General features: G+C 39.0%; 1 protein-coding gene across 1 annotated transcript in view; it reads right to left on the minus strand.

Annotated features, from left to right (window-relative positions):
• Positions 1–1,832: 1,832 nt before the first annotated feature.
• Positions 1,833–14,251, minus strand: part of CATSPERE (catsper channel auxiliary subunit epsilon) — a 32,079-nt gene continuing 19,660 nt past the window's right edge. The window contains 3 exon segments of the mRNA XM_052806658.1: positions 1,833–2,403; positions 7,429–7,528; positions 9,618–9,670. Of these exon segments, the coding sequence (XP_052662618.1) occupies positions 2,062–2,403; positions 7,429–7,528; positions 9,618–9,670 (495 nt within the window). The 3' untranslated portion in view covers positions 1,833–2,061.

Consider the following 14,251-nt stretch of genomic DNA (forward strand, 5'->3'; position numbering starts at 1 on the left):
CATTAAAAATGTGTGGATAAATTCTTCTGCCTTTATCTGTGAATCTTCTGCACAGAACAAGAACATGGTATCTTGTCTTTATGCTTTTGTAATATCAAGTTTATTTCACACATATTAAATAATAAAATAATAGAATAAGACTATAAGAATAATTTAATATATTAAATAACAATAATATTTAGAAATGTCTACTAGCTGTTACCTTTCAATTACACCATATGTATGGACTGCAAAGAATGCTTTTAAGTAGCAAAAACTGAAACACATAAAAAAGCCCTGTTGTTAGGTTATTTTCACAGAGAATAAAAACCAGAGAATCTTATGAAACTGTCCAGTGCCCAGAATCACCCATTCTTACATATTTAATGAAAAATTTAAGTTCTTGATAAGCAGATTAGAATTATTAAATGATTCACATTATTCAAAACCTTCTAAAGTTATAAGTAACACTCAAAATGCAGTACATCATAGTCAATTTTTAATATATTTGCAGTTACAATTATTTTTTCTGCACTAAATTCAAACTTTTGGGAGCATCCAGGCATGTAAATACACGTTTTTATGTGTCCTTTGCCTTGGAAAAAGCACTTTCTACAAGAGTTATGCCAGCAGTTCAGCAGGGCTTGTGGAGGTGTAAACAGGAGGTAACATGTTTCTGCAAAGATCAGGATACAAGGGAACATTTATGGCTTTGAGAGAGGTTAGAAAAAGCTTGAAAACTGTTCTCTTTACTGTAGGCTTAGTAAAAGCAGGGAACATTGCAGAAACTGCAGTGCATTAAGCAGTCCTGACTGTTTTCCATCTGACCTCTGTGCTGGTGGTTCAAGGAAACATGTGAAAGGAGGGGAGAAGAAAAACCAGAACTCTCTCCTGTGCCAGGACCTTTTTTCATGCTGTGAAACCTTACACTAGTTGGTTTCAGTGTAAGGTTGCCTAATAGAAGTAAGCCACCAGGAAATGTGAACATACCAGTTTATTTTTCTTGACTTCTTATTGGAATTTATCTATGTTCCCAAAATATATGACAATATATGCTGGCTGCGCATGAGAAGATGAAAAATCCTTGACTTAGTCTAAACATTACTTGGCAACAACTGGAAACATCAGTGTGTTATCAACATTCTTCTCATACTGAACACAAAACACAGCACTATACCAGCTACTAGGAAGAAAATAAACTCCATCCCAGCTGAAACCAGGACAACTTAATACATGGATGAAATGCACAAAGGAAAATCAAGTCAGAATCAAACTAAAATTATGTATACAGAGAGACCAAAGATGCAATAGGGTAAAAGAGAAACATACAAAGGAAAATCGAGTTAGAATTGATTTCTCATGATTTGTACAGAGATCAGGAATGTGAAAAGGTAGAGGAGACCCTCCCGTTGAGTCACGAGGTTCAGAGGAGTCCCCCTTGCTTTCTAAACTCCTGTCAGAGTCTGGGTGCGGCTGAATTGACTCCTAGTCTCAGACTTGGTCAACGGTTTATATCTAAAGAAATTACGAGTATAATAGCAGCCTGAGATTCACTGACAGTCAAATAAAGTTCACGACAGTAATTTAAGTACAGACTGAAAGAGCAATAACTTGTAATATACTTGCTATAGAATAGTCAGGTTAGTACGCACACATGCGTAAAGACACTAAGAGATATACATGTAAGCAAGTAAAAGAGGTACAGCTGTTAAAAATTCCCCTTGAGTTCAGTGAAAATATTCACATCAAATGCTTTGGCATCTTTCTCAACAGGCCAAGGATTGAGCCTCCAGGAGCGGAGAGTATCAGCCCAAGTCTTGTCGGCTTTCAGTGACAGACCTCCGATCTTCACAAATGGAAAAGTTTGCGAGCACTGAGAGGTGTCCCACTCAGAGGGAGATGCTGGTCACAGCCTGCTGCGGCCCAGGAGAGCTCAAAGGGTTTTACTTCATACCACTGTTTATAGGTTCAGGAGATGATTGGCTTTAGTCATTAGCAAATTACTGGGATTCCAGTTGCGCTGGTACCGTTACACGAGTTGCGATTCAGATAAGGAAGGCTCCAGAGCTGTCAGAGAATGAGTTAAGATTCAGATACGGGATGCTCCAAGGTGGTTAGGAGAGGACTGAGATATGTCTCAAGGTTGTCAGGAGAGAACGAATTATCTCTACTCCCATCCCCCGCATCCACTGGGGCAGCAAGAGTCCTTGAAACGGTCAGTATGACCCCCTGTCTTAGCCATGCAAGAGTTCCTGATACAGTCAAGGGACACGTAACCGCCCAACTCATTACACTTATGCTAAGGCCCAGCGAGACTTCCCAAGTTTGTAGATCAGTCCAGAGAGGGGGAAGAAACGCACCACCACATTCATGCAGTCCTTCATTTGTACTGTTCTGATGAAACACAAAACAGGATTTGTAATTCTGAAAAGAAACAATAAAAGAGTTACTTATTTTTGAACTAGCTTTGAAAAGCAATTAAACACAGATTCAGGGTGGTGGTTTTTTTATGTGCAAGTAGTGGCTGAAAATTAATAGATTCTGCTACATAAATGTTCAATTGAGCATAAATTAAATGTCCACATGAACATAAATTATATAATTCAGTCCCTTGACAGACCTGCTAAGAAACTGCCAATAATTTACCAAACACATACATCAGTCTTACAGTAACTGTATTTCTCCTGAAGACATCACTTTAGAGAACGTTGTGATCTTACAGTTGTAAGTCAGTCTGTATTCAGTTTACCATATTCAGTCTCTATTATACAGACCTTAAGGATACTACTAGACAGAAGAGACAGAATATAAAATAGACAGAGCACTTGGAAGATGCCTCAGAATTTATTTCTGAAAACCTTCAGAAAATATTTTCCTCAATCTGAAAGGGGCATGAAGATGCTTCATAATTATGGCTACAGTCCTGCACAAGAAAGTCCTGGACAGGACAAAGCATTAGTTCTGTGGATATTACAGAACATACTCTGTTTTTTCCCATCCAGCTTGGCTGCTTGGAGGTGAAAACCCCAGATCTCATGGTTTGTACATTCTCCTTACATTCTTTCAACCTTGTAAAACTTGTGGGTCCCTGGCATGGCTTCCAATGGGAATCTGATCAAACAGCAAACATAAAATGAGGTTACTTCCTCCGAGTTTCTCAAGATGTATTGTCTATATGTACTGTGGTGTGTTGACCCTGGCTGGAGGCCAGGTGCCCACCAAAGCTGCTCTGTCACTCCCCTCCTCAGCTGGACAGGGGAGAAAAAATATAACGAAAGGCTCATGAGTCAAGATAAGGATGGGGAGAGATCACTTGCTAATTACCATCATGGGCAAAACAGACTCAACTTGGGGAAAATTAACTTAATTTATTACCAATTGACCAGAGTAGGGTAATGAGAAATAAAACCAAATCTTAAAAACACCTTCCCCCAACCCTCCTTTCTTCCTGGGCACAGCTTCACTCCCGGATTCTCTACCTCCTCCCTGCCAGCGATGCAGGGAGACGGAGAATGGGGGTTGTGGTCAGTTCATCACACATTGTCTCTGCCGCTCCTTCCTCCTCAGGGGCAGGACTCCTCACCCTCTTCCCCTGCTCCAGCGTGGGTCCCCCACGGGGTCACAAGTCCTGCCAGAAAACCTGCTCCAGTGTGGGCTCCTCTCTCCACGGGGCCACAGGTCCTGCCAGGAGCCTGCTCCTTCGGGCACCCACCTGCTCTGGCGTGGGGTCCTCCACGGGCTGCAGGTGGATATCTGCTCCACCGTGGACCTCCCTGGGCTGCAGGGGGACAGCCTGCCTCACCATGGTCTTCCCCACAGGCTGCAGGGGAATCTCTGCTCCGGTGCCTGGAGCACCTCCTCCCCATCCTTCTTCACTGACCTGGGGGTCTGCAGGGTTGGTTCTCTCACACCTTCTCACTCCTCCCTCCAGCTGCAATTGCACAGGTTTTTTTTCCCCTTCTTAAATGTGTTATCCCAGAGGCACTACCACTATCGCTGATGGGCTCAGCGTTGGCCAGCGGTGGGTCTGTCTTGGAGCCGGCTGGCATTGGCTCTGTCGGACATAGGGGAAGCTTCCAGCAGCTTCTTACAGAAGCCACCCCTGTAGCCCCCCACTACCAAAACCTGGCCACACAGACCCAATACATGTACATGTCTACATTCATACCATTGGTACATGTATGTAAGCTCTGTTAGAAAATCATCCTGTTAATGTAGATAGAGAGGGTACACTAACATAAAAGATGCGAAGGGTTGCTTCTGCGGAAGAATGAATTTTAGGAAAAAAGATGCATGCAAGCATTTTCCTGACTAAATAAAAGTAAAATAAAATCTTGGGTAAGAGTTTTATGTGTATTCTAAAAGTCATGTTATCTTCATAGAAAACTAGAAAAAAGGTCAGCCATGAGGAAATGACTCTCACCTACACTAACGGGCCAAGGTAATGGTGATTGAAGAGGTAGTCTTAGTGGACAGGTTTAGAAGAGGTTTGTAGTCCCATACTCAAAGGATTTTCTTATTAAAAGATGCAGAAATTTAATTAAGGTTCCATTAAGAGAACAGTTTTCTGGCAGGAGAATTGAGTCTGCTTTTCTCCTTCACAAGTCTACCATCAAGAGGGTGGGAAAAGCAGATTAATCTTCACATACAATAAACTTTAACCTAATAGTGCCTGTCTAAAAAATGGCATGAAATGAGCTGTCAGAGCTATCAGAGCTCTAGCAGAGCTAACCGAGAGACCAAAACTCTTCAATTTGAATAGATAGTAAAGAATCACTGCTTGGAGTAGAGCTCATAATGGGGAATATGATCTTCATGAACAGTGAGCTGAAAGCCTTTTCAACTTGCCTGTCTCACCAGATCTTCTGGATTCCTTTCTCCTGTTTACAAGAATGTTCCTCACTGGTAAGAGCAAGGTTACATTAACCCCATTAGCATCCACATCCAAACAGTTAGATGAAAAGCTTTTATGTGGAAAGACATATTGCAAGTTGGTATAATAATAATAATGGAAGTGTCCTGTAGACTGAAAGTCTCAGAAGATCCTGAAGCCAATGTTGCTGAGGGAAAGTTAGACTGCTGAAGGCCAGCAAAACCACTTGGTCTTCATCCTACCTTACCTTGACAATCTCCTACGAAAGGCAGGAAACTGGGGAAATGTGTACATCAGCTCTTCTAACCATATGATCGGGAATGAGTCTGATGCTGAAAGCCAAGCCTCCCCTAGAATGTGATATCAATAATATTATTGATACATAAGGCAAAAAGAGCAATACTGAGCAAAAAGAGCTCTCTTCAGAAGGAGCCATATGGAGAAGACAAGGGGCAATGGCTACAATTTGCACTGGGAGAGGCTTCATCTTGATGTAAGAAAGAATTGTTTTACAGTGAGAACAATCATTCACTGGAACAATCTCCCCAGATATGTGGTATAGTCCCCATCACTGGAGGTTTTCAAGATGTGACTGGACATGGTACTAGATGAGATATAACTTGGGCTCCCTTTCCCACGAAAGGTTGGACCAGATGAGGTTTTGGAGTTCCTTCCAACCTGGGCTGATCTATGATTCAAAACTATTTTACAAAGATATTTAAATTTATCCGGAGTTGTATTTGTGATTAAGATTAGATTCTAGCAACGAGAAGGGTACAAATAGGTCAGGCTTCTTAAATAGGAATTGATGCATAAAAGCAGCATGGTTTTTATTAGAATTATATTCTAATGGTAGAAGTGTTTTAAACAGACAGATGTAACTGTAATGATGAAATAGATTTCACCCTAAATTTAACTATAGCTGCGTTTCTAGTATCAAGACCACAGATAGACAGACTACTAAAAATGCTTACTGAATTGTAATGACATTATTGCCTCTTTGAGCAAAAGCCCAAATTTGGGGTTCTGTGAAACAATTTTGTTTAGATGGGAAATAAACGCTATGAAGTTGACCTAAATGCCAAGGAAACTACTGATAAATAGGATATCCAAATGGAATCCTTTCCAAACTCGCATTGCTAACAAAACTGTTTCTGGCTTTGATGTGGAGAGGTTTTCAAACAAATTTCTGTCTCACTGAACAACACAGTGAAGACAAGATTTTGCAGAAATTTCAAGCCAGATACTCCAGCCTTGTGCGAAAGAACGAACTCATTCTTTGCCTTTATTTTTCAGGAAGGATGAACACAATTTTTGTTGCTTATCCTACTTCCACTGGCTTGTACCCACTCTTCTTCTGACAGCTTCCTGGTGTGTGTTTGCATTTGAGGAATGTTTTTTAGTTCTATAATCCCCCTCTGGCTTCCTGTCTAGCACTCTTCTTTGTGTTCCACTCTTCTGTATTACAAGAGTTTCAATTATTCCTATTGTTCACCACAAAGAATGCTTTACTGAGTATTAAGTGATACCTTTGCCTTTCTTGCAATATAATAACTAACAATGCTGATAATGTATTGTCAGCACAAAATTATCCTTTTAGATCATTTTATGGTTAAATCAATGCAATATTGTCATATAAGCTTTATTCCACCCTGTCAATGCTTCATCATGCCCCCCTCCTCCAAGGATATCAGTAATGCAAGAATATGAAGTAAGATAACAATAGATTTTATTCACACTATCACCAGCTATTTCTAAACATACATTTTCATACCTGTGGTCCCCATATTTTATCCAATGCAGAGTTTTTACTTTGTTTAAGCATCATGGGCCAAGACTGTGCTTTATACAGACAACCTGCCTGTTAAAAACACAAATTTAAAAACCCAAACCAACAGATTAAAAATGTGAATTTTAAATATGTATCATTTCAAAGTATGGTACATGAAAATGTGGCATCATGCTTCAGTATATTTGATTTACTTATCTTTAAGAGATGACTGTATCTGTCAGGGTTGCAAATGACTAAGTAGGATCATGTCCAAACCTCCAGCATAGCTGTATATGTATACATAGAAGAGTGTCAAAGAGTTCTTTCATAAATTGAGCTGTCAGAGGAGGCTACCAAAGGTCCTGTAACACTATATGTACATGAGGAGCTGGCTTAAATATCCTTTGCCATCCTACTGAAAAAGGAAGCAATGTACTAATTTTAATTATAAATAGATCGGGCAGAATTACTTTTCATGACCATGTGGATTAGTGCATATAATTTTTTTTCTCTTTGGAGAGAAGGCAGTCTGAAATTTCAAAGTGATTTTTGACATTTCATTTCCCAAACTATATTCTATTGGGCACATTTTTCTTCTGTTTACTGTGTTATTTCGATACCTCCCACATGCATAACTTTGAATAGTCTATGATGTTAAGTCCAGTATATGAAATGTTTACATGTTATGCAGCTATATACATCCATTCAGACTAAAGAGTTCTCAGCATGTGTAAGAACAGTCATACTTTGCATGTAGGCCATTATGCATAAAACATTTAAACTACATTCTCAGTAGATGGCTTACTTCTTTCATTAATGAAGTGTACCCATAGCCAGTTCTGCCTTTCATCTCCCATAATACAAAATTTGCTTCAACATTTCTAACATATGAATCACCATCATATCTGTAAAACATGTGGAATGTGACATCCCAGTAAAAGAGCACAAGCACACAAACAGCCTTTGTATTCAGAACTGTGCATGGATCAGTGAGCATGTCGAGCTGCCACCGCTGTGGAGGGTAAGACAGGTATGCAGTATGCTGACAAGACGTTTTACCCTAAGGCATCTTAAGGGGTCTTGCAATTACAGCACTGATGTGGTGCAGCAATACCCACTGAAACCAAAGCGTCCTGTATGTACTATGTGTGAAAAGGAACATAAAGATTTGATAACATTACTCTTGCCGTTGGACTTGGATGCTTTCTGCAGCTTCACATCCCTGCATGACCTTGGTAGAAGAAGTCTTCCTCGTGCCTCACAGCTTATCAGCAGTTTACTTACAAGGAAGTAACAGGTTGGAAATACTCTTCACAATGAAGTTCCATTAGGCAACCGTATTTACCCCAGTCTTAATAGGCTATCTAAAAAAGGAGAAGTTTTAGTCAGATATTGAATGTCGCACTCTGTTTCTCTTTTTCATATGCAGCCCAACTAGAATGGAACCTATAACTCTAACCTGGTCCTCATCTGTTGGGTTCCACAGAAATTTCCTAATGAAATGAAACATTAACAATTATTAAACCTCTTATTTTTATTTATCTTGATATAACATAATGTCAATTGTTTAGACAGAAACATTTCAACCTGCCACTCTTCTCTATGACTTACAAACAGAAGTAGCAAGTGTTTCCACTATACAGTTTAAACTTCTTATGTTATTAAAATCAACTTAAAAACGACACTAGTTTCTAAAGATTTGTAGGCAACTATTGCTATCAGCATTGCCCAGAACTAGTAACTAAAAATTTAGATAACAGAAAAATTACAGGCCCCAGTTTCTTTACACTGTTCATTTAACAGCACAAGGGTGAAACTCTGAACTACAGCAAATGCCCATCAACCTGTTGGGATCAGGTACAGATAATGCTTTTGCAGGTATTTCAGAGAGTAATCTCAGAAAAGAAAAAAATATTTCAATAGTTTTCTGCATTGATTCAATCAGGCTATTCTGGTAGAAGATACTTAGAATACTAGTTCACTTTAAGTTCACAAGTACTGTGTCTGTACTGTAACAAAAGAAAAAGATGGTAGGAACATTAATATCAGAACAGCCTCATTTTATATTAAGTGATATATATTCAAATATAGCACTTTATTTCATATGACAGTATGTCCAAAATGCCTAGTCTTCTTCGGGCTGTTAATACAGTGTCCCGCTCAGGTGTTTTGTAGGTAGTGAAATTATGTTTTTCACAGATGACATCTACAGATCTAAAAGACAAAGAAAAAATAATCTGTATAAATTAGCTTCATTTAATACTTCATGCACAAACATGTAAATGATTTTTCATTATTCTATGCTTTAAGAATGATCATTATTTGTACAATAATTTTTCATCTATTATTTTGGTATTCTGAACTCTATTCACAAAAAAACCTTTCCCAATAATTTCAGGATGTTACAGAATTTTCTAAGGATATGAATTTTTAAAGAAAATATGAAAAGCTGGCTTTGGGGATGAATTTTAGGCTAGTTTCAAATTAATTCTAAAGGTAAAAGAGATCTATTGGTTATGCTTTTACTTTCCTGAACTCTTTGATATGTCAGAAGTCTTAGTACAAGAATGAAGTTTGAGTTAATAATACTGTACTTCCAATCATGGATTGAACATTTCAGAGAATTACAGGAAAATAAGGTTGAATGAACCACAGAAGATCATCTTCTCCATCCCACTGCCCCAAGACAGGATAAAGGATACTTACATTACGCTGGCTTTCCCAGGGATGATAATGAGAATTGATAATATTATGGAAAGTTGGATATTTTATGTTTAAAAAAATTTTGCTAGCTTTTTTTTCCTCAGAAGTTATAAGCTATATAAATCTGTACATAATTCTAAAAGATAAACATTTAAATTATTTTTATGCCTTTATGCAGTGAAAGAAACATTTTATAAATCTAAGAAGTGATATATATGAGGCTAAAAATACCACTATGTCAGCATTTATTTCAACTAGTTACCCAGAAGTAAATAAATGATTAAAACTTACATCTCAACAACAATATGCCTTCCTGGAGGGCAGTCAACATAAATAGAAGATATCTGAAAAAAATACAAACTTTTGTTTACCCAGGAAACATTCCAGAAATGAACCTCTTCCATGCACTTTGAGGAGTCTGGTCACTACTAATGGGAATCATGACTATTGCACCAATTCTGCATACTGGTTCAGTACTATTGTTCTCCCACAAACGGGGTTCATTTACCCAGTGTGCAAGCCAATAACACAGAGAGTCGAGGTATTTTCAAATTGATTTCATTGATGTGCATGAATGGGTGCCTGTCTCAAGACAGCACACCCTTGTCTCAAAAATCCTCACATTTATACACTTAACTAATACATATTCATTGTTATTTTCCTGAATGATTGGTTCTTTCTTCTTCGCCCCTCATGTAAATTAGTGCACAGACTCTGTCTTCTTCCTTCATTGTCTTATTTTGAGTAGATGGTATCATTTGAGTAGGTGGTCAATGAGTCGGTGGTCGCAATCTCCCCCTGTAGAAATTACCTTTTACCCACTTCTTCCCTAATCTTGGCAGTTCCAAGCAGTTCTTCAAGGTTTATTGACCAGACCACAATCCATTACCTTTTCTGACACAAACATAAAGCCCCATTGTCTAATAGTTAGTTCCTAAACCCTAAATCATGTCTAATTGTTTCCCTATTTTAAATATTAACTGATGGGGGCTGTACACAGGACTTTAGCAGCTCCCTGGTTATTTCAATCATACTATACATACTAATTGATAACACTATGGCTCCCTTCTTGTCCACAAACTTTTTCATATCTTACTCTCTTGGACACTTTTTCATCAATACTGTACTGTGAACTTCCTCTCTTCTGCCTTTCTACTTAGACAATGTTTATATTATTTTACATGATGTCAATTAACTGGAAGGATATGAATTGGAGTGAAATCCTCCTGGCAGTGGGTCGGGATTTGCTCATAAGAATCTGAGAAGCATTGTTACTGCATTTTTTTTTTCAAATTACCTTATCAAGCTACAGTGCCTACCTGATGCTGCAATTTACCAGCATTTTCAAAGATGCTATGCTGCAGTTCAACTGACAGAACACAGCTGGTTAATTCTCTACAAAAGAATCCCCTGCCCAAACCAGGAATTTGTGTTAGAATTTATTTTGAAATAAATCAGTAACACCAAGGAAATGAAATGGAGCAGTATCAATGTCATTTCATTTGGAGGCAAGAGGCACCTATTATTATTATTACTTATTATTTCTTATTTTATTATCACATCACCTACAATGTCAGTGTCCCATTTTACTCCCACTGTACTAATACAGGTATCATTGTGGTATTACAGGTGGATATTTGAGGGACTATGAGAGTCAGTCCTGGCAGCCTGTAATTTTTAAATACTTGTTGATTCCAGAGAAACAAGTTTGACTTTATTAGACTTCCTGGTTACTTTTTTAATAATACAGCAGCTATCCAAGGACAGACTACATTCTTCAATGTTAATTTCCAGACTAGTTCTCTTGGAATGCTAGAATAAGTTTTGCTTTGGGAGGATGGATTAACAATTGCTGTGAAATGGGTCTTTATAGATAAACACAAGTCCAATTAAAGTGAGATAGTGAAGCAGCTTAGAAAATGTGAACAGATGAAAGATTTTTTTTTTAGTTTGCAGACAAACCACATTGTAAAATGCAGAAAAGTCGACTTCACGTGGGAGGTTGATTGCTGTTGTGGGAGATTTGGGCTTATTACTGAACCCATTAACAGGTGCAGTAGAATCTGGAATTAGGAAGATGGAATTACAGACATCCTATCTGAATTCACTTTTTGCAGAAGTCTGGCTTGTGTTGAGATAAGATGAAAGGCATAAGACAACTTACTGTAGCACGGAAGCTGAAATCTATCAGTCAGAGACTGTTGACTCAGGCAGCCCTAAAACAGAACACTTAGCTGGTTGCTCCTATTGTAGTTTTCCATAAAGAAATCAATTTCAGAAAATCATCGGTCCTTGCAAACAGTACTGAAGACAGCTGACTCTATTTCCCTTCTGTGATCTCAGATTCTGAAATGGCAAGGTTTGTTCACTAGCATTTTTAGGACTCCTTGAAGGAGAATATTAGAGTTGAATTGGAAGCTTGATTCAAAACTTTTAAAGATCAACCATTTCTGACAAAAGAATAATCAGGCTACTTTGTCCTTTGATGCAGGGCACAGTGATGATATCATCAGATGCATATAGGGGTCTTTATGGCTCTATACTCCAGTATACTAAGGCAAAGAGCTTTGTCCTTGAATCCTGGCCTAAAAGCAGCTGCATGAATTCTGTACCTTGCTGAGAAGCAATCCATTTTGACTGATTTGGATGGAGGAAAAAAAATGGAATGGCATATCCACACAGACATTTCGAGGATCCTGCCACCATTACAGGTATGAACTGATATGGAAAGAGAAACTGAACAGCAATGCTAAGGGGAGGGAGCAGAGAGGAGGAAGTCTGAAATACTCAAACATGCTTAAATGAAGGGCTCAAAGATGGATTCACATCACAAAAGTGACTAGGGAAGTTACCTGCCTGAAAACAACCAGATTTGACTGCATGGGGGTGCTTGGGAAAAACACAAGCAGAATTATCTCAGAAACCACAAGTAATTTCTGCTCATAAAGTAGGTTTGATAAATTTGCTAATCTGAGTTAGAAGGAAGCAGAGGAATACCTGTACTAATACTGGGCATTCAGTCCCTTATAGTCCTTCTCCCCAAGTACACAGTGCAAACTGAAAATACGTTTGCTTTTTTATGTATCACTGTTACTATCAATGGCACAGGTGATTACCACTGTAGCTAAAGAGAAATACGGTATTCTCTGCCAAGACTTGGTATCTTTGGAGATGGGGGTGCAAGATGTAGGGCCCTGCCAATGATAGATTTCCTGATAGATTTAAGATTGTTTCAGTCATTGGCAGTGAGATCCTCATGGGTGATACTTGGCAGAAGAATTCAGAAGACTGCAGGAGAGCTCACCAAAGTATAAAGTCTTTGCTAATTGTTGAAGAAGGTTTTAAAATCATCTGGTATCCTAAACCTATCATGGGCTTCCTCAACAAAATGAAGGCGGCATTATCAATGTCTGATGATACCTGCTAAATGAATGAGTATCTGGATGAAAAAAAAGGAATGAATCCTGGCGTAAGAGCTCCAATGCCAGTGATTTTAACATGGGTTGCAGTACTGCCGATTCAAAGATGAACTCAAAGAAGAATGGCCATTTGGAGTGTTTAACCTTCTTCATGGATCATTTGCCAAGATCTTTGGCTGGATACTTCACATAAGTGAAAATGTGAAAATCTTGTCTTGGATGGAAAGCAAAAGAAGATCTTCAAAATAAAACACAATACAGAGTCTGAGCTCATTACCAATTGTCAGACCAACTTAAGGGGACATATGAGACTGGCAAAATAACTTCTAAAATATAAGTGTAATATGGGAACAAATAAATGAAAGCTGATAGTAAAGCATACAAATCACAGTAGTTAGGACTATTAGGCATCTACTTTTGCTTTCTGAGTATGTCAGGACATTTTAATTACATCCCAATTCTTTTGAATAAAGCACAGTAAATTTAGTTAACTAACTAAAGCATTTCAGTTCTTAGGTGACTACTTTGGGACTTTGGTGGTTGTCGTGGTTTAACCCCAGCCAGTAACTAAACACCACGCAGCCGCTCACTCACTCCCCACCACCCAGTGGGATGGGGGAGAAAATTGGGAAAAGAAGCAAAACCTGTGGGTTGAGATAAGAACGGTTTAATAGAACAGAAAAGAAGAAACTAATAATGATAATGATAACACTAATAAAATGACAACAGTAATAATGAAAGGATTGGAATGTACAAATGATGTGCAGTGCAATTGCTCACCACCCGCCGACCGACACCCAGCCAGTCCCCGAGCGGCGATTCCCTGCCCCCACTCCCAGTTCCTATACTAGATGTGACATCACATGGTATGGAATACACCATTGGCTAGTTTGGGTCAGGTGCCCTGGCTGTGTCCTGTGCCAAATTCTTGTGCCCCTTCAGCTTTCTCGCTGGCTGGGCATGAGAAGCTGAAAAATCCTTGACTTTAGTCTAAACACTACTGAGCAACAACTGAAGACATCAGTGTTATCAACATTCTTCACGTACTGAACTCAAAACACAGCACTGTACCAGCTACTAGGAAGAAAATTAACTCTATCCCAGCTGAAACCAGGACAGTGGTGCAGCCCCCTGGGTCACTCTGAGATCTCAGGATAAGCCATGCATGCTTTGGGAAAACCTCCATTGTGCTGTTATCTTGATTACAAGTGCAGCGACTTTTGAGCATCAGGCACTCTGGCCACACCTGGGCCATCTGCTGCCTGAATTGTGTATCAGAATGATAAGAATTGTGGCCAGAATGTAAAGTAAAGACTGAAGCCAAACATCTTGAGACCTGATAAATAGTGATCCAAGGAGAGACCTTTTGAGCTCTCCAGGACAGCAGTGGGCTGTGTGACCCAGTGTCTCTCCTGAGCTGGGACACTGGGACACCTCTTGGGGTGGATTTCCCAAGGATTGATAGATCGTCTGTCGATGATTTCGCGAGGACTTAAAGGCCTGATT

The sequence above is a fragment of the Harpia harpyja genome, chromosome 13 (assembly GCF_026419915.1).
Source record: "Harpia harpyja isolate bHarHar1 chromosome 13, bHarHar1 primary haplotype, whole genome shotgun sequence".
Taxonomy (NCBI): domain Eukaryota; kingdom Metazoa; phylum Chordata; class Aves; order Accipitriformes; family Accipitridae; genus Harpia; species Harpia harpyja.